Source organism: Barbus barbus (genome assembly GCF_936440315.1).
Source record: "Barbus barbus genome assembly, chromosome: 15".
NCBI lineage: Eukaryota > Metazoa > Chordata > Actinopteri > Cypriniformes > Cyprinidae > Barbus > Barbus barbus.
The window spans coordinates 21,687,567-21,706,232 of record NC_136743.1 but is presented as its reverse complement, the minus strand read 5'-3'; the positions used below and the strand labels follow the sequence as shown (position 1 = coordinate 21,706,232).

The window sequence follows — 18,666 nt, the reverse complement described above, 5'->3', positions numbered from 1 at the left end:
CTCATTGCTTTCATTAAACATTATTTCAGTATTAGAGCAGACACCTTGTTTGAGCGAGTGAAATCAGATAGGATACCATAATGAGCTGTAAGCAGAGATCAGCCTTGCTTATTGTGAAATAAATACTGTTTGTTCTTTAATGAGACTCTGTTGGATCCAGCCATCATGAAGTGTCTTGATCAGAAGATGGTGACTTAAACTTCCGCCTGCCCAAGATATCTGGAACATCTGCAGAAGGGCTAGAAGAAAAAATACGCTCATTTATACACGCATAAGTGTGTATGCTTATTTCTCTAAATTGAATAAGCGGTGCCAAGTCAGGTCCTCATGCAACATAAATGACATTATGAGTGAAGACAGTGGTGTAAGTCACCATGACAACCACTTCCACAGCAACTTCTTTGTTGGTTGGAGACCAATAAGCTCATAATGGGGAACGGTCGACATCTTTCTTTTCCATTTTTTAAAAGAGCAAGAAAAGAAAGAAAAAGCAGAAAAGGCTTCTCAAATCTATAGCCAGATAGTAAAATGCACATTAAACTCTGACACCAACTCATGCAGGTGAAAGATGGCAGAAAATGGACAATCTTGCTACTCTGTAGTGGTTCTTATAGTGTAAAATGCCACAGAGATGGTCAATCAAAATAATGTCCTGGAAGTGATTGGCTCCTGGCATAGCCTGTAATGTGAGCCCAATAGGGGAGCAAAAAGCCTCTCTAAAAGCAAGCGGAAATCCCAATCACTCCGTTCCTCTAGTGAGCCACAAAGACGTGGGCTGTTTGGCACCGCTGCCTGCTAGAAGAATCAAATTACTCTCAGGCCCTAGAGAGAGAGACTGCCATATTGAGAAAGGAAATTCATTGTGTCGCAAATGTAATGAGGGGAGTATATAATTTGTGTCTGGTATACCTCACTGTTAATGTAAAGTTATAAATATGTGAATGACAAAATGATTTACGCAGGTCAAAATCTGTAGAGATGAATTTGTTCCTTAACATTTTGCTTTTTCAATCTTTTTTGTGCTGTTGTTTAACATCAGTGTTTTTTTGTAATATATTTAGACTGTGGACGCATGTCTCACCCATCATCCTGTAAGCCCTCGGCTGCTGTAGGAGCTGCTGTCTCCACAAATGTCCCCATTCGGCTTTTCGAAGGTTCTACATTTAGCTGGCTTTGAGTTCCTAAGAATGAGACAATGAAAGCAGGAATGCAATTTGTCTGTATTTATACAGATTTCAGTATTTTTGTAAGTATAATCAATCTAACTTTTGTAAATCCATGCCAGTCGCCTTCCGGAATTTGTAATCAGAGACACATAATGTGTTGTCAACAAAAGAGAAGCGTTAAGGTTTCCCAGCTATTTTTCTGCCAAAATAAAAGTTTAGTTTAATAAAAGTATTTAGTAGTTTAAATAGATGAACGTATATAGCTCAAAAAGAAATTAATCCAGCCATAAATATTAGTAAATATTAGTATTAAGTATTGTAATTGTACCGTTATTCTGTTGAATAAAATAATTATTATTATTATTATTAAATAGTCTTTTAATTTTACAATACAGTAGTAAAATAAAATATTTCTGAATTGTAAAATTTTACTAATTTAAAAAAAATACTTTAGTATTAATAAGTATTGTAATTGTATGTTATTCTGTCAAATAAGTTTTTTTATTTTTAAAAGTATTATTATTATTATTGTTATTAAATAGTCTTTTAATTTGATAGTAAAATAAAATATTGCTATTTTTCTTAATTTAATAAGTTTACTAATTTAAAAATGATACAATACAATGTTATTTTGGAAAATTATTATTATTAAATACCATTTTATTTTACAATGCAATAGTAAAATACATATTGTAATAGTAATGAATTATATATTTTTTAGTATTGCAATATTTCTTAATTTAATTTAAAAACAATAGAATAAAATATTATTTGAATATAATTTTTAAATAGTCTTTTTATATTTTACAGAACAACGGTATAATAAATTACTGCAATGGTAATATATATATATATATATATATATATATATATATATATATATATATATATTATTGATTGTTAAATTTTAATAATTGAATGTAAAAAATCAATTAAATATTATTTTGAATAATTATAATAATATTAAAAACTATTTTTATTTGAAAATACAATAGTAATATCATTCCTTATTGATTTGTTTAATTGTATCAATTTAATATATGAATACATTATTATTATTAATATTATTATTATTATCATCATCATTATTATTGCATAGTTATATTGAATGAGGGAACAAACTGGTTTTTCTTCTTCTTTTGTTCTTAGCTGATCACATGCCTGAGAAAAGGCCATAAAAACAGACAGAGACCAAATTATGAGACTGCTGTTCATTCGCTCAACGCGTCCCTGTTGTCTGTTTACATGATTCAGTGCATGACTGCTGTGTGCTCTTAGGGCATAATGCAGGCAGTGAAAATTTAGTGCATAATCATGCTTTTTATAGCCTTTCACTGCAAAGCCACATGCGTGCCATTTCAAAGAATACCTTGGACTCATATAAAGCCTGACAGTCTGGTAACATAAATGTATCTTCTCTGAAAAAACCCAAGAAAATCAATTGCAGGAAATGAGCCATTCTATCAAATTAGAGTTTTTTCTTTAGATTATCAATCTACTCATCCGAACACAGATCTCATAACGACTGTGCATTATGTATGGGGCAGAAACAGATGTGCGAACTGAAGCAGGAAATGGCCAGGGAGGAGGCAGCAGGGACACACAGTAGCTGTGTGAGGGGCACTGGGCTGCTTGGCTGACAATGCCATCAGCAGGGATTGATACGTGTCAATGTCATTTCCACAGCAGGGCAGAGAGTGAGCTTTCTGATTAACTAAATATGGTTTCCTGGTAGCCCATCTCATGACTGCAGTCATTCCAACTAAAAGTGCCCATGTCAGGTATCAGACTAAACTGTTGCAAAGTACTCTTAAATCATATTGCTCATTAACTAATTCCTTCTACGTGAAGTTTTAGCTCAATATACCCCACAGATAAATTTTTATAGCTTGTTAAAATTGCCACTTTTAGGGTATGAGACAAAGCGAATTTGAGTATGTTGCTTTAAATGTAAGTGAGCTGGTGCTCACGGAGGAGAGGACGGAGCTTCAAGAGCTCCAGCTCCAGTATTAGCAGTGCTAGCCTTTGCAAATAAACATTCCACTATTAATACAAGCCTGTTATCTTTACAGAAAACTACTCGGTTTCAAAGTCAGTCATCTGATTATACTGTGCATAATACATTTGCGTTTATGAATTATACAGACGGGTAGCACAGCGGGATAAAAATAACAACATTGATGGTCTCATGCTATCACAAACTTTATAAGTTCCACTTCTGATCATGAGCTCGACAACTTCAAGCGATCGACTCACATTGCTTTCATCATATTTCAACTTTTAACTAGTACATTCATTTTTAACAAGATCATTCTGCTAGCACTTGAAGGCAGCATCAGTGAAAAGAAAACACACAGAGACAATGATAGCTTTAGCAATAAGCCTTACAGAAAGGCAATTTGAAAAACAAACGCGTGATACTTACTTTGCCGCTGACGTTCACGCATGAAGCATTGGTATTAATTCCTAAACATTTAGGGGACGTTACCGATTTTTTCCAGGATATTTCCTTCGAAAATTAAATTTAACCACAGTGTCCTTGGCTCAGATGGGGGGAGATTATGGCGACTCCTTTGTTCATTAGTGCATCCCAAAACATAACACTTGGAAAGCCTCTTTGGCGCTGACATGGCATATATAACTCCAGTAATGGCGGACCGCATCTTCTCACTCAGGGCTGTGTTTATGCTAATAGAGCAAAGACACAAATGGGCACAAATGGGTGGGACTTTTTCCCCTCTGTGACGTGAACAGAGGGAGAATCTGAAACAGCTCATTTGGAGAGACTGTTTATGATTTATTGGTTTTATAATAAAATGAGTTGGTGGATTTTTAACATTATAGGCTGGTTGTTTAGACACACTGCAGCCACACAACTGTGTTCAAACACCTTATAAAAGTGATTTTTACATAATAGGTCCTCTTTAAACCGCATAAACACAACCAAATACACAAAATAATGTTCTTTTTAGCAATGTCATACAACGTGTGACCAAGTATGGTGACCCATACTCGGAATTTGTGCTCTGCTTTTAACCCATCCAAGTGCACACACACAGCAGTGAGAAGTGAACGAACACACACACACACACACACACACACACTATCCATTAGGCCACGACTGCCCCACTATTGCAAACTATTAAACTTTCTTTCTTATGTTGAACACAAAATACGTTTTTTTTTAAGAATTTTGGAAAACCAAACTGTTGTTGGTCCCCATTGACTTAAGAATAGAAATACTATGGAGGTCATTGAGGACCATCAACTGTTTGATTACCAGCATTCTTCAAAATATCTTCTTTTATGTTCAACATAAGTTTTTTTTTTTTTTTTGTATTTAATTTTGTATTTATGAAATTGACCAAGGCATTTTAAGATTATTTCCAGGTCAAAAAATCACACTTTTAAAATTATAGTAATTCATAAATGCAAGGTTTTTCAAGACTGTGGGAACCCTGGAAACAAACAGATGTTGAGAGGGGTCAAGAAGTTTCTTTTTTTTTTTTTTTTGTAGTTTTAGCCAAATAGTGTTATTATTATTAATAATAATAATAATTCTAAGACTAAAATTAAGATAAAAGTGACAATTTATTTAAAAAGGCAGATAAATCAGGTAATTCCAGTAAAGTTGCAGGGCGAATTTGATTGTGTTTATTTTATGATTTTAATAACCTGACCTGTGTTGTGGGCCTCATGCAGGTGACTCATGTACAGACTGATAGAACAAGAAGCTGGACTGGCATAGTACAGGAAGCTGCTCTGAAGTAGTTACTTGCTAGAACATCATTAATGTTCATTGAGAGGGATGAGTGGAAGATCAGGCACAATATATTGAAACTATCATGGATGAAGTGGGGAACAGTACATTTACAGGAACACTGCATTTAGTGCATTATATTTTATGGCTGTGTTTCCATTAGAGACTCAAAATTACAGTTTTTAAGTTCAACAAGAGTTGGAGCAATTATCAAACTACAAACCGAATTCTGGAAATGTTGGGACATTTTTAAAATTTGAATAAAATGAAAACTAAAATAATTTAAAATCACACGAGCCAATATCTTATTCACAATAGAACATAGATAACATAACAAATTTTTAAACTGAGAAATTTAAAAATTTTATGCACATAATGAGCTCATTTCAAATTTGATGCCTACTACAGGTCTCAAAATAGTTGGGACGGGGGCATGTTTACCATAGAGTAGCAAATAACATCTTTGGTGTTGGAATTTGGTCCCATTCTTGACTGATATAGCTTTCCAGCTGCTGAAGAGTTCGTGGTCGTCTTTGACGTATTTGTTTTGTTTAATGATGCGCCAAATGTTCTCTATAGGTGAAAGATCTGGACAGCAGGCAGGCCAATTCAGCACCCGGACTCTTCTACTACGAAGCCATGCTGTTGTAATTGCTGCCATATGGGGTTTTGCATTGTCCTGCTGAAATACATAAGGCCTTCCCTGAAATAGATATCATCTGGAGGGGAGCATTTGTTGCTCTAAAACCTTTATATATCTTTCAGTATTCATAGTGCCTTCCAAAACAGGCAAACTGCCCATACCGTATACACTTATGCACCCCCATACCATCAGAGATGCTGGCTTTTGAAATAAACTAAATGCTGATAACACGCTGGAAGGTCTCCCTCCTCTTTAGCACGGAGGACCCTGATTTCCAACAAGAATGTCAAAGTTGGACTCGTCTGACCATAGAACAATTTTCCACTTTGAAACAGTACAGTTTAAATGAGCCTTGGCACACAGGACACAACGGCGCTTCTGGACCATGGTAGCATATGGCTTCCTTTTTGCATGATAGAGCTTTAGTTGGCATCTGCAGATGGCATGGCAGATTGTGTTTACTGACAGTGGTTTCTGGAAGTATTCCTGGGCCCATTTAGTAATGTCAATGACAGAATCATGCCGATGAGTGATGCAGTGTCGTCTGATGGCCCGAAGACCACAGGCATCCAAGGTCTTCGGCCTTGTCCCTTACGCGCAGAGATTTCTCCAGTTTCTTTGAATCTTTTGATGATGTTATACACTGTAGATGATGAGATTTGCAAGTAGTATTCCACAATCTTTTTACGCACTCTTTCACAGATTGGAGAGCCTCTGCCCGTCTTTACTTTTTATAGCTAATCGTGTTATAGACCTGATGTCAATTAACTTAATTAGTTGCTAGATGTTCTCCCAGGTGAATCTTTTCAAAATCTCTTGCATTTTCAGCCCTTTGTTGCCCCCGTGCCAAATGCTTAGACCTGTAGCAGGCATCAAATTTGAAATGAGCTCATTTAGTGGATGAAAGTGTAAAATTTCTCCCTTTAAACATTTGTTATGTTCTCTATGTTCTATTGTGAATAAAATATTGGCTTTTATTCAAATTTAAAAAACATCCCAACATTTTCGGAAATTCGGGTTGTAAGCAATTAGTAAGTATGTACAAATGAGTATTTATTGGAAATAGAGTTTTAATTATTACCCATTAAATCCATAATGCTATTTCCCATGAAATGACCTAATAGAAAGGCTCTATTTTAGCTTAGACCACAGCTTGGGACTTTGTCGCAGCCTCCTGCCTCAGATCTAGCAGGCAGAGAGAGTGTAAATGAGAAGCAGTGGACGACTCTACATTGACCTGGAGAATATAGTCACTCTGAAATGGTGTCATAGGAAATCAGTCTTCAATTGTCAGACTGGAAGCAGAGGTGTGTGTGTGTGTGTGTGTGTGTGTGTGTGCCTATTTTTTCTTTTTTTTGTACCCGAAAGTGAGGTAAACCTGACAAAATCTCCAAAAACCTCCCTTTGGGGACGTCCTCATTTGTAAAACGGGTTTAAAAACAAACTAAGCAAAGTTTTTTTTAAATTGTAAATATGCAGAAAGTCTCCTGTGAGGGCTAAATTTAGGTGTAAGGTAGGTGTAGGACAATAGCGCATACATTTTGTACAGTCTAAAAACCATTACGCCTATGGGATGTCCCCATTTAGATAGCTAAGTAAACGTGTGTGTGTGTGTGTGTGTGTGTGTGTGAACGGGTTTGTGTGTGCATATCCATGTGAGACAGCCACTTACCCTCTCGTGTGAGTGTAGCTGCAGGCTGTTCAGGGGCTGGATTTGAATTTGTAGCCATCGGGTGCACTCTGAAATTGCCTGAGAAAATTAGAAGTTGTCATATCAGCCTGAGTGGTGCAACATGGTTTCTCGTCACAAAAGCAAACAAATCTCATGTTACACAACATAATCGAGATCCGGGAGCCTCTTTAGTGAAATGTTATACAGCTTTTAAATATAATTGATAGGAACCAGGGATGTGTGCCATTTAGAATTTAATTGAGAAATATTTTTAAATTCCTGAATTTGAATTGGATTAAGGTAGCAAACATGATGCATTTGAATTTATAAGGAGGTACAATTAAAATGAACTGAAACTCAAGGAAATGCATGTAATTGCTATGAGTATAATAATAATAATAATTGTTACAGAAGCAGACGTCACACTTGAGATATATAAAAAAGGTAAAGTTTATTAGGCAGATGAGCAAAGGCAGGTGAATGTGGCGGTGAGTATCTGATGCCGAGTTGATGGACGATGAGATTGGAATCTTACTGAACCGGGTTGTTTCTTGACAGGAGCTCGTGGATGTTCGGGAACCACACACCTCGACGCTGAGTCGTGAAGATCCAGAGAGGACAGACGGGGATCCAGGACACGGATGAACACAACACTCGGAGGAAACACAAGAGGTAAGTTCATAGGCAGGTAAGTAACAGGTAGGTCTTTGAGATAACATTCAGGAGTCCACTTCGCAAGAACGAGACCGAACGTTTGACTGTTGTGAGGTGTGTGGTTATATGGAGTGATTTGATGAGGTGATGATGAAGTGCAGGTGTGCTCATTAGAACTCGGGTGATGGTGCTCGCTGTGATTGGCTGGAGTGAGATCTGTGACATTACCCCCCTCTCCACGGCCCGCTCCAGAGGGCCGAAAGCCCTGACGTCGTGGAGGCCTACCCTTCCTCTGGGAGCTGGATGGTCAGGATGGGTAGTATGGAACTCCTCCAGTAAAGCTGGGTCCAAGATGTCATCTCTGGGGACCCATGATCTCTCCTCTGGCCCATAATCTTCCCAGTCCACCAGGTACTCCAAGCGGCCAACACGGCGCCGGGAGTCCAAGATTTCCTTCACCTTGTAAATCGCTCCGTCTTCCAGGATTAACGGGAGAGGGGGTTCCTCACTCGGACCAGTCTCTGTGGAGGGAGAAACAGGAGAATGGTAAGGCTTCAGGAGTGATACGTGAAAGGTAGAATTAATTCGATAATGTGGGGGAAGCTGCAACTGAAAGGTGACTGGGTTGATTTGTTTGACTATGGTGAAGGGACCAACATATCTGGGACTCAGCTTCTTGCAGGGCAGGCGCAGCTTGATGTCCCTCGTTGACAGGTATCGCGGGGCTTCGGACCTGCGAAGGTCCGCTGTCATCTTGCGCCTGCGCACTGCTCGCTGGAGCTGATGGTGAGCATCGTCCCAGACTCTCTCGCTCTCCCGGAAACAGTAGTCCACCGCAGGCACTTCCGAGGGTTCCCCTGACCAAGGGAATAGTGGTGGCTGGTAGCCGTTGCACGCACTGGAAGGGAGTGAGTCCAGTAGCAGCTTGTCGCAACGAGTTCTGGGCGTACTCGGCCCAGCCAATTAACTGGTTCCAGGAGTCCTGATAGCTGTGGCAGAAGATTCGCAGGAAGCGGCTAATCACCTGGATCTTCCTCTGTCTTCCTCTTCCTCTCGTTGGTCTGGGGATGATAGCCGGACGACAGACTCACGGTCACATCTAGGAATTTAAAAAAGCCTTTCCAGACTCTAGAGATAAACTGTGGACCTCTATCCGACACAATGTCTTTGGGAATGCCAAAATACCTGAACACGATTGAAAAGGAGTTCCGCAGTTACCATGGTGGTGGGCAGACCCTTTAGGGGAATCAGTCGACAGGACTTGGAGAATCGATCCACAACTACTGATAAAATCCACTCCCAGATGTGACCATGGACGATTGGGAACGGGCAGCGGGAGGAGTTTGCCTGCTGGTAAATGGCGTCGGCTTTTGGACATGGCACACTCCGCGCATCCCTGGACGAACCTTTTCATGTCCCTGGTCATGCTGGGCCACCAGTGTCGATCTTTCAATAGCGAGAGGGTACTGTTGGTCCCTGGGTGGCCAGTGCCCAGAGAATCGTGAACTGAGCAGATTATGGAAGTGCGTTGGAGTCTGGGAACATACTGCTTACCAGGAGGACAGCCCGCCGGAGTGGCGGTGGAGGCATTGGCAGGTGTGGCTGGTTCAGAGTTCCACTGGATGGGGCAGGTGAAGATCTTTTCTGGGAAGATAGTGTCTGGAACTTCGTCGATTTCATCAGAAGCGTGAATGCGGGACAGGGTGTCAGCTTTGACATTACGGGATCCAGGACGGTATGAAATTGTAAAATTGAAACGGGTAAAGAAGAGGGCCCAACGTGCTTGGCGAGGGTTGAGTCGTTTGGCCTCTTTCAGGTATTGCAGATTCTTGTGGTCTGTTAGTACTGTAAATGGGTGTTGAGCACCTTCTAGCCAATGCCTCCATTCCTCAAGGGCAAGCTTGATCGCCAGGAGCTCCCGATTGCCGATGTCATAATTCTTCTCCGCCAGGCTGAACTTCTTGGAGAAGAAGACACATGGATGGAGCTTTGTCGGGGTCCCCTGATGCTGAGACAGTACGGCTCCTACATCAGAAGTAGAGGAGTCAACTTCCACAATGAAGGGCTTCTGGGGATCTGGGTGCACAAGGATAGGAGCATGGGTAAAGGTTTCCTTTAGCCTCTCGAAGGCCTCCGTGGCAGCTGGAGTCCAGGACAGAGACTTGGGCCTTTTCCGGAGCAGGTTGGTGAGGGGACTGGTAATGGTGCTGTAATCCTGGATGAATCTTCTATAAAAATTGGCAAAACCTAAAAATCTCTAGAGCTCTTTAATAGTGGAGGGTACCGGCCAGGTTCGGATGGCCTCCACCTCCCCCTCATCCATTCGGATGCCACCACTGTCGATTATGTAACCCAGGAAGTGCCGGAGGGTTGGTGGAATGAGCATTTCTCGGCCTTGAGGAATGAATGAAACTTCCTGAGTTGCTGTAAGACCTCCGCAACGTGGTGGCGATGTTCAGCCAGGCTCCGGGAGTAGATGAGGATATCATCTATATAGATAAGGACAAACCTGTGGAGATACTCCCGGAGCACCTCGTGCATGAAATCCTGGAATACGGAGGGGGCATTGACAAGGCCATACGGCATTACCAGATATTCATAGTGACCGGTTGGTGTAACGAAGGCTGTCTTCCACTCATCCCCCTCGAGTATCCGGATGAGGTTGTACGTGCTGCGGAGGTCTAGCTTCGTGAAGATGGTGGCACCACGAAGATGTTCCAGGGTTGCTGGGACGAGAGGAGGGGATATCGGAATTTCACAGTGATCTTGTTTAAAGCCCGGTAGTCTATGCAAGGCCGCAAGCCTCCGTCCTTCTTGGCCACGAATAAAAAGCTCAAAGCAGCAGGGGAGGTAGACGGACGGATGTAACCTTGCTTTAAAGCCTCGTCGATATACTCCTCCATGGCCTTCTGCTCCGGAAGTGAGAGAGGGTAAATCTTACGCTTGGGCACTGACTCACCTGGCAAAAGATCGATCGCACAGTCCCATGGCCGATGAGGAGGTAGTTTGGAGGCCTTCTTCAGGCTGAATACGTCACTGAAGGGGGCACAACAGGTTGGTATGTCAACAGATTGTTTCTCGATTGGACTTTCAACGGAGGTAGAATTCACTGGGATCTTGGAAATAACTGGGTTGAGTGGTTGCGGGATTCTCAGGAAGCAACCAGGAAAACATTGGGTGCCCCACTTCAGGACCTCCCCGGTGCGCCAATAAATGTGAGGTTCATGCTGCACAAACCAGGGGCGCCCAAGGACGACATGCGCTCCCTCCAGAACCAATAGAGTGATGTCCTCTTCATGCAGTTGTCCAAACCTTATATAAACCGGACCTGCACTATATCAGACGATGGTACGTCCAATGGGTTTCCTGGTTAACGAGTGAATTTGGTAGGTGGTTCGGTTAGCGATGGTCGGGAGTTTGAGTTGGCGGCAGAGGCTTCTGGAGATAAACTCACCAAGAGCTGTGGTGGGCGAACGGGGCATGTCGATCTAACATGCCCCTCCTTTCCACAGTACAGGCAAAGCCCCGCTAGCAGTCGCCTCTGCCACTCGCGATAAGTAAGGGGAGTACGATCAGTTTCCATGGGTTCTTGGTAGGGTTCTGGAGGGAGGCTAGCCTCTGGGTGGCGATAGGGAGGAGGACAACGGGCTAAGGATGGTTGGTTGGTGAAACAGGATTGCATGCGGATGGAAACATGGTAGGATTGTTGAATGAATTTCTCTAATCCACAGGAGTCATCCAGGTTAGCAAATTGCAACCGCAATCTTGGCTCTAGACCTTGACAAAAAGTGGTGAGTAGAGCTCTCTCGTTTTATCCACTAGCTGCCGCCAGGGTCCTAAACTGCAGGGTATATTCATGTATCGAGTCGGTACCCTGGCGGAGATAGAGCCGCTCGCCAATGGATGGATCCCCAACTACATGCCCGAACACTTCTCGAAAGTGGGCGATGAAACTCTGATAGGATTGTGTTACAGGTCCTGACTGGGAGAAAATCGATTCCGCCCGCTGCAAAGCCTTGCCGGTGAGAAGTGATACTATAAAGGCGATTTTAGATTTCTCAGTCGGGTACAGATGCGGTTACATGTCGATATTGAGTGAGCATTGTAGAAGGAACCCGTTGCACTCCCCCGCCACACCAGAGAAGGGCGCTGGTCTGGCCATGGGACTGTAGATCATTGGCGGAGAAGAAGCCGTGGTTCCGGTGACTGGGGTGAACGGAGGTGCTGGCGGTGATGCTGGGACAAGAACTCGTCGGAGGTGATCCACGAGCTCCTGAAACGGGTCCGGGTTGTTCATCTCAGCCTATGGTGTAGGTCCGGTCTTCTGTTACAGAAGCAGATGTCACACTTGAGATATATAAAACAGGTAAAGTTTATTAGGCAGATGAGCAAAGGCAGGTGAATGTGGCGGTGAGTATCTGATGCCGAGTTGATGGACGATGAGATTGGAATCTTACTGAACCGGGTTGTTTGTTGACAGGAGCTCGTGGATGTTCGGGAACCACACACCTCAACGCTTCGTCGTGAAGCTCCAGAGAGGACAGACGGGGATCCAGGACATGGATGGACACAACACTCGGAGAAAACACAAGAGGTAAGTTCATAGGCAGATAAGTAACAGGTAGGTCTTTGAGATAACATTCAGGAGTCCACTTCGCAAGAACGAGACCGGACGTTTGACTGTTGTGAGGTGTGTGGTTATATGGAGTGACTTGATGAGGTGATGATGAAGTGCAGGTGTGCTCATTAGAACTCGGGTGATGGTGCTCGCTGTGATTGGTTGGAGTGAGAGCCTGGTCGATCTGTGACAATAATAGTTAAAAAAGGAAATGTTAGTTTAAAAAGCTTACAAATCTTTACAAATTACATTATATTACATTACATTATAATGCATTACGTTATATATGTTTTTACATTATACACGTTATATAACGTAATTACATTACGTTTTTATATTACATTATATTATTGTTAAAAATCTTGGGTCAGTAATATTCTTGTAATTATTATTTTTATTCAGCAAGAATGCGTTAAATTGATCAAAAGTCACATGAAATGTCATTGTTACAAAATATTTCTATTTCAAATCAACTTGATGTCATCAAGTTGATGAACTTTCTTTTCATCAAAGAATCCTGAAAAGTATCATAGTTTAAACAAAATTATTGCAGCACAATTCTTTTCAACATTTGAAAGATTTCTGAAAGACCATGTGATGAAGAAATAAAATGAAATAGAAAACACTAAACTTAAATTGTAATAACATTTCTCGATATTACTGTTTTACTGTATTTTTAATCAAATAAATACAGCCTTACCAACCCTGAACCTGTGAAAAGTAGTGTATACGGTATATATAATTTATGTTTTTTAAATTTAATTCTTAAATTCTGAATTTTTCACAACCTTGACATGCACTTCAAAATGTTATGGACACTATAAAATATAATATGTGGTCTCACCTATATTGGGCAGTATGTGATGGAAGTTGAACCATGCTCTTATGAACGGGTAGACTGAAATAAGCAGACCTGCAGAGCACAACAGATGTTGACTGAATCACTCACTCAGTGTTGTCAACGACCTTCATGTCCTGCTGACAAGGCCTCCATGTTCCCACCAGGCTTAACCAGATCAGACAGCGTGGACATGCAAACCAACACTAACCTGTATGAAATCTTCCAGTTGGTCTTTGTAGAGTAAAGAAATACTCGGCTCGATTATTATTGCATTTCTCTCTGCTAAATGGCTCCCTGAACTAGAGCTGCACACTAAAGACAGGCCCCATGCATATTGCATTACACAGAAAATTGATGAACAGCAATTTAAGCATTATTAAGAAAGCAGAAAGAAACGGAGCACTTGTGAGCAGTGAATTGACACAAAAAGGCTTGCTTTTGGTTCTGCTAATGTTTCATGCAAAGTTTACAAAGACCTAATAAAGAGATAATTCCCTTAAGACTTTAGTTAAAGGGATAGTTCACCCAAAATTAAAATTTTGTCATTAATTTCTCACCCTCATGTCCTTCCAAACCACCTTCGTACATCTTCAGAACACAAATTTAGATATTTTGGATTAAATCTGAGAGCTTTCTGACCCTGCGTAGACAGCAATGCAACTGAAACATTTTATGGCCCAAAAACATAATAAGGATATCATTAAAATAGTCCATGTGACATCAGGTGACATCAGTGGTTCAACTGTAATGTCATGAAGCTACGAGAAAACTTTTTGTGCGCATATGGCATGGTACTCTTATGAATGGTGACAGAGACTGACCCGGAAGAGATGAAATCATTGCTTCATAACATTACGGTTGGAATGTTTTAACAATGTCCTTATACCTTTCTGGGTCTTGAATGTTTCAGTTGTGTTGTTGTCTATGCAGGGTCAGAAAGCTCTAGGATTTCATCAAAAATATCTTAATTTGTGTTCTGAAAATTAAATAAGGTCCAATTAGTTTAGAACGACATGAGGGTGAAAAATTAATGACAGAATTTTCATTCTTGGGTGAACTATCCCTTTAAGATATTTTAATGAAACCTGAGAGGTGTTTGGAAGGAAGGTGCTCGGAAGGTGTTCCCTTCCATACAGATCGCGTTCCGGGGGGGTCACCCTCTGTAGAAATCGCGTTTCTGCCTCGGCAGAACATTAGCAGAACCCAAAACAGTAAAATACTGGCAGCTGTGGTTGCCAGCATTGTACTGATAATTTACAGCTGTCCTTTTTTTTTTTACAGTTTGTTACCATTATAATACTTATATATTGTGTTTTTGCTATTTTGTACATTGCCTATTTGTATATTTGTATATTATTATTTTATTATCTGTGTCCTGTCCTGTTGCTGTCTTTCTGTTGCACTGTGGAGCTTCTGTCACTATAACAAATTCCTCGTATGCGTAAACATACCTGGCCAATAAAGCTCATTCTCTCATTCTCATACCATGTAACTTATTTCATTTGAGAAACCGATTGCTTCAAACCATTCGAGCTTAAAAAAATTGTATTTATACGGTGTACATAAGACTTAAATTAAATCACTCAGTTCATATGGATTCGTTTATGACACTATTTTAACCTTTATTTTCTTTTTTTGGATTAACCAAAGTCTTGGGTTTAGAATCACGAGGATGCATAAATGATAACAGAATTGTCATTTTTCTGTGAACTATCCCTTAGGCCATCCACTCTAATTTGACATGCCTTCCCAAAATATCCTTGTGGCTAATGAAGGTGTGCAGCTGAGCTCTTTTTCTCCTGTCTGTCTCCTTGTGTTTTCAGAGGTTTGAGGCTGCTGATGAGACAGCCGTAGACTGCAGGGGCTGTGCTGGATTTTGATTATGCACCTACTATTCAAGCTGTGAATCAATTCCTGTTTGAAACGGATGAGGCACCTCTGCTGGCTTTGTGTTTTGGCCAATTTCTGTTATGAGAGGCCACAGGAAGGCATGATTGCAGCATGCTGAGGGCTCCTTCTCCACGTGTCTTGCTTGTGTATCCTCCCTCCTACAATTTTCCCTTTCTAGCTCCTTTTTGTAATTTTTGTCCTCTAATCTCCTTCATTCTTTCTTTCCTAACTAACCCCTGACTTATAAATCCAATATGGTGGTTGATGCTTTAGATTGTGGCACTACAATCAATCTGCCCTGTTTGGCAGGAGACTTGTTCATGCACCAGTAAAGACGTCCTAGCTCATGTGTGCATCCATGACAGCGATATCTCGATTAGACAATATCAAGAAGTGGACTTCAGTCTGGGTAGAGAAAATATTTAATTTGACGCAAATGAAGGTGAGGCTGTGTTTGTACTGTTATAAAGGCAGTTGCTATGCGATGTTTGAATAGTCAATCCTACAGTATGATTGCGAGTGTGGTATTGATTTTACACATCAGTTCAGTAAACAAGAATTGAATAGTTAGTAACTGAATACTCAATATACACTATATTGGGACACACCTCTTAATCATTACACCTGAATTCAATCAGACTAATTGCCACAGGTGTTTAAAAACAAGCACCTAGCCATGCAGTCTGCATTTACAAACATTTGTGGAAAAAAATTATGAAAACTGAAAATAAAATGTTTTAAATAATATTTTATATTACTAAATACTAGTATATACATAATTATAACTATAAATATAAATGATGTAAAAAATATATAAATAATACTAATATAAAAAAGGTAACACTTTAGTAGGTATAGGGACCAATTCTCACTATTAACAAGTTCCTTATTAGCATGCCTATTATTAACATATTGGCTGTTTAAAGCACATATTCTGCATGAGCATATTCTACATTCATAATAATCCTAACCAATATCTAAATTTAACAACTACCTACTAAATATCAATAAGCAGCAAATTAGAAGTTTGAGGCAAAAGTCACACTTAAAGGTTTGCTAATAGCGAGAGTTGGACCTTAAAATAAGGTGTGAGTGATCAAAATAACACTGCCTCAAAGCCTCAGTTTCATTTGCATCCCACTAAATATGGCAACTACTCTGAGCTGTCAATCAGCCTGATCATCTGACATTATGCAAGGACCTATACAGGTAATGCTGACTTTCTCCAGCAGTAAACAATAGATCAAAGGCTACTTGTGTCTTGTGCAGCTCTATTGTGACAGGGTCCTGTGTAGATTAAATACCCACCATTGTAAGCAGGTGGCTTGGATTACAGACTTGGATCAAATGATGGATGGCCCTTTTTTGACGAACCTCAACAGTGAATGACTGCTGGGGGATACTTCAGTATACCTCTATATCATATAGAAAACATGTAATCATTTCCAACATCCCTCTTTATATGGGTTCATTGTTGGAAAAGGCAAAGGATAATGGTGTGAAATGGAAGTGTGCTGATATGGAGCAGAGATTAGATGTAGTGTTAAAAATGCATGATATGCAAAAGAGACATGCACTGTGGAATAGTCAGTGAAGCAGCAGAGCAAAACCTGTAAAGCCCTGCAGATTCATACAGGAAATTCAATGAATAGTTTACCTAAAATGGCAATTCTGTTTTTCACACAACCTCAAGTCATTCCAAACCTTTGAAGTTTAGCAAAACATCCAAGCTGCTCCTTGCCATACCATACAAGTGGATGGGGACTAGGAGTTGTCAAGCTCTAAAAAGTGCTTTTAATGTGCTTTTTGTCCTTTTTGGAGCTCCAGACAACTCCAGTGTTATATTTTGAGTCTTACAGTAGCTTTATTCAAATTTAAGCCATTATTCACAAAAAATCTACACCATTCACTCCCATTGTATGGAAAAGAGCAACTTGGACAATATGGTAAACATCTTCTTTTACATTCCACAGAAGAAGGTAAGTTGTACAGGTTTGGAATGGCATCGAGGAGAATAAATGTTTTTAGAAGTTTTAGAACTATCCCTTTAATGAACAGATTTATGGTTTGTATTTTATTGACTGAATGTACTGTGAATTAAAGACTATTGCACTACATAAAAGGTAAGAATGTACAGTATTCAATGATAGAATCAACCATTGGAAGACCTGTATCAGGCCACCACTACTCTAAATATTGCTGCAGATGTCTCTCTTTAGATATCTCTGGTAGTTTTAGCCTATCAGACGGAGTGAAATGCTACTTACCAAGCCCCCCTGCCCCGAGGAAGATGCCCCCCACAGCATCTGCATCACAGTCCTTTGACACACCAATAATGATACACCCTGCTACAATGCTGAGCAGGGCCGAGCCCACCCGCAGTCCATGGTACTCCCCAATACTGACCGCGTTCATTCAGCAGGTAGAACTCTGGCTGATCCACACGTGCCCGTTCAAAACCCGCATACACGCCAAGCACTCACGAAGGCAGATCGCTATATGAAAGTTTCACTGTTAGTGAGATGGGTTAACAGAGACTCTACTTTCTCCTCAAGGCTCTTCATACATCTTTAAACACTGGGCTCTGGTTACCTTGTCGGATTCATGCTTGTTCCCTTCAAACTAAATTGGGTCTGATTGAAGGCGACTAATCATTTGAGTAGGAACACCAGGCCAGGCCTAATAGATACATGGTACTTGAGTTTTTATGCTGAATGGCCAACAGGGTCATGCATTTGTAGGCAAATGAACTCTTTTGAACAAAGGTGTGTGTTTGATCCCAAAAATCCATTGTTGCATCCTTGCATAATCGTGATATGTATTAGTAACAACATGACCCAGAACATCTAATCTCCACCGCTAGTTGTAACCTAATAAACATGAACAAAGCAAATTGTAGGCAAGCACTTTTTATTCATCCATTTAGTTCATCTGAAATACATGTTTTTCCTCACTTTTTTTCTAATTCACTGTGTCAAACATTGTGCGCTTATTTTAAAATACTCATCTGCATAAAGGACTAAATTACCTGATGTTCCCAATCTCCCGCAGAGGATGTTTTCAAGTGCTGCCTACGCAAGAGTCAGAGTGTGCAACGCTGGGGACAAAGGATATAATAAAAATAAAAACGCATTGCATAACATTGGTTGAGGTCATTGACAGACACTGTGCAGCCATATGCTTTATGAATGAAGCTAGATCTTTTCATTTAAAATAGATATACCTTGTAGCAAGGTATAGTAGTATGCAGAGGGCTATGAAACCAGTTACTGTCACTAGTCAAGTCAAATCAAGTCACATTTTATATAATGCAGATTGTTTCAAAGCAGCTTCAGATTAACAAACAAGAAAAGAGTCACATTTACCGGTGCACTGTGAAATTTCGTAGGTGAAATCCAGCCATTCCAATAGCAACTGGAATG

The 18,666-nt window shown here is 40.4% G+C and overlaps 1 protein-coding gene across 1 annotated transcript; it reads right to left on the bottom strand.

Annotated features, from left to right (window-relative positions):
• Positions 1–163: 163 nt before the first annotated feature.
• On the bottom strand, positions 164–17,659 carry LOC306881581 (uncharacterized protein; the record flags this gene model as incomplete). Its single annotated transcript, XM_079435762.1, has 5 exons — positions 164–239; positions 1,082–1,181; positions 7,242–7,319; positions 13,358–13,426; positions 17,512–17,659. The coding sequence occupies 5 exons, from the start codon at positions 17,657–17,659 to the stop codon at positions 164–166; spliced, it is 471 nt and encodes a 156-aa protein (XP_079291888.1).
• Positions 17,660–18,666: the final 1,007 nt, after the last annotated feature.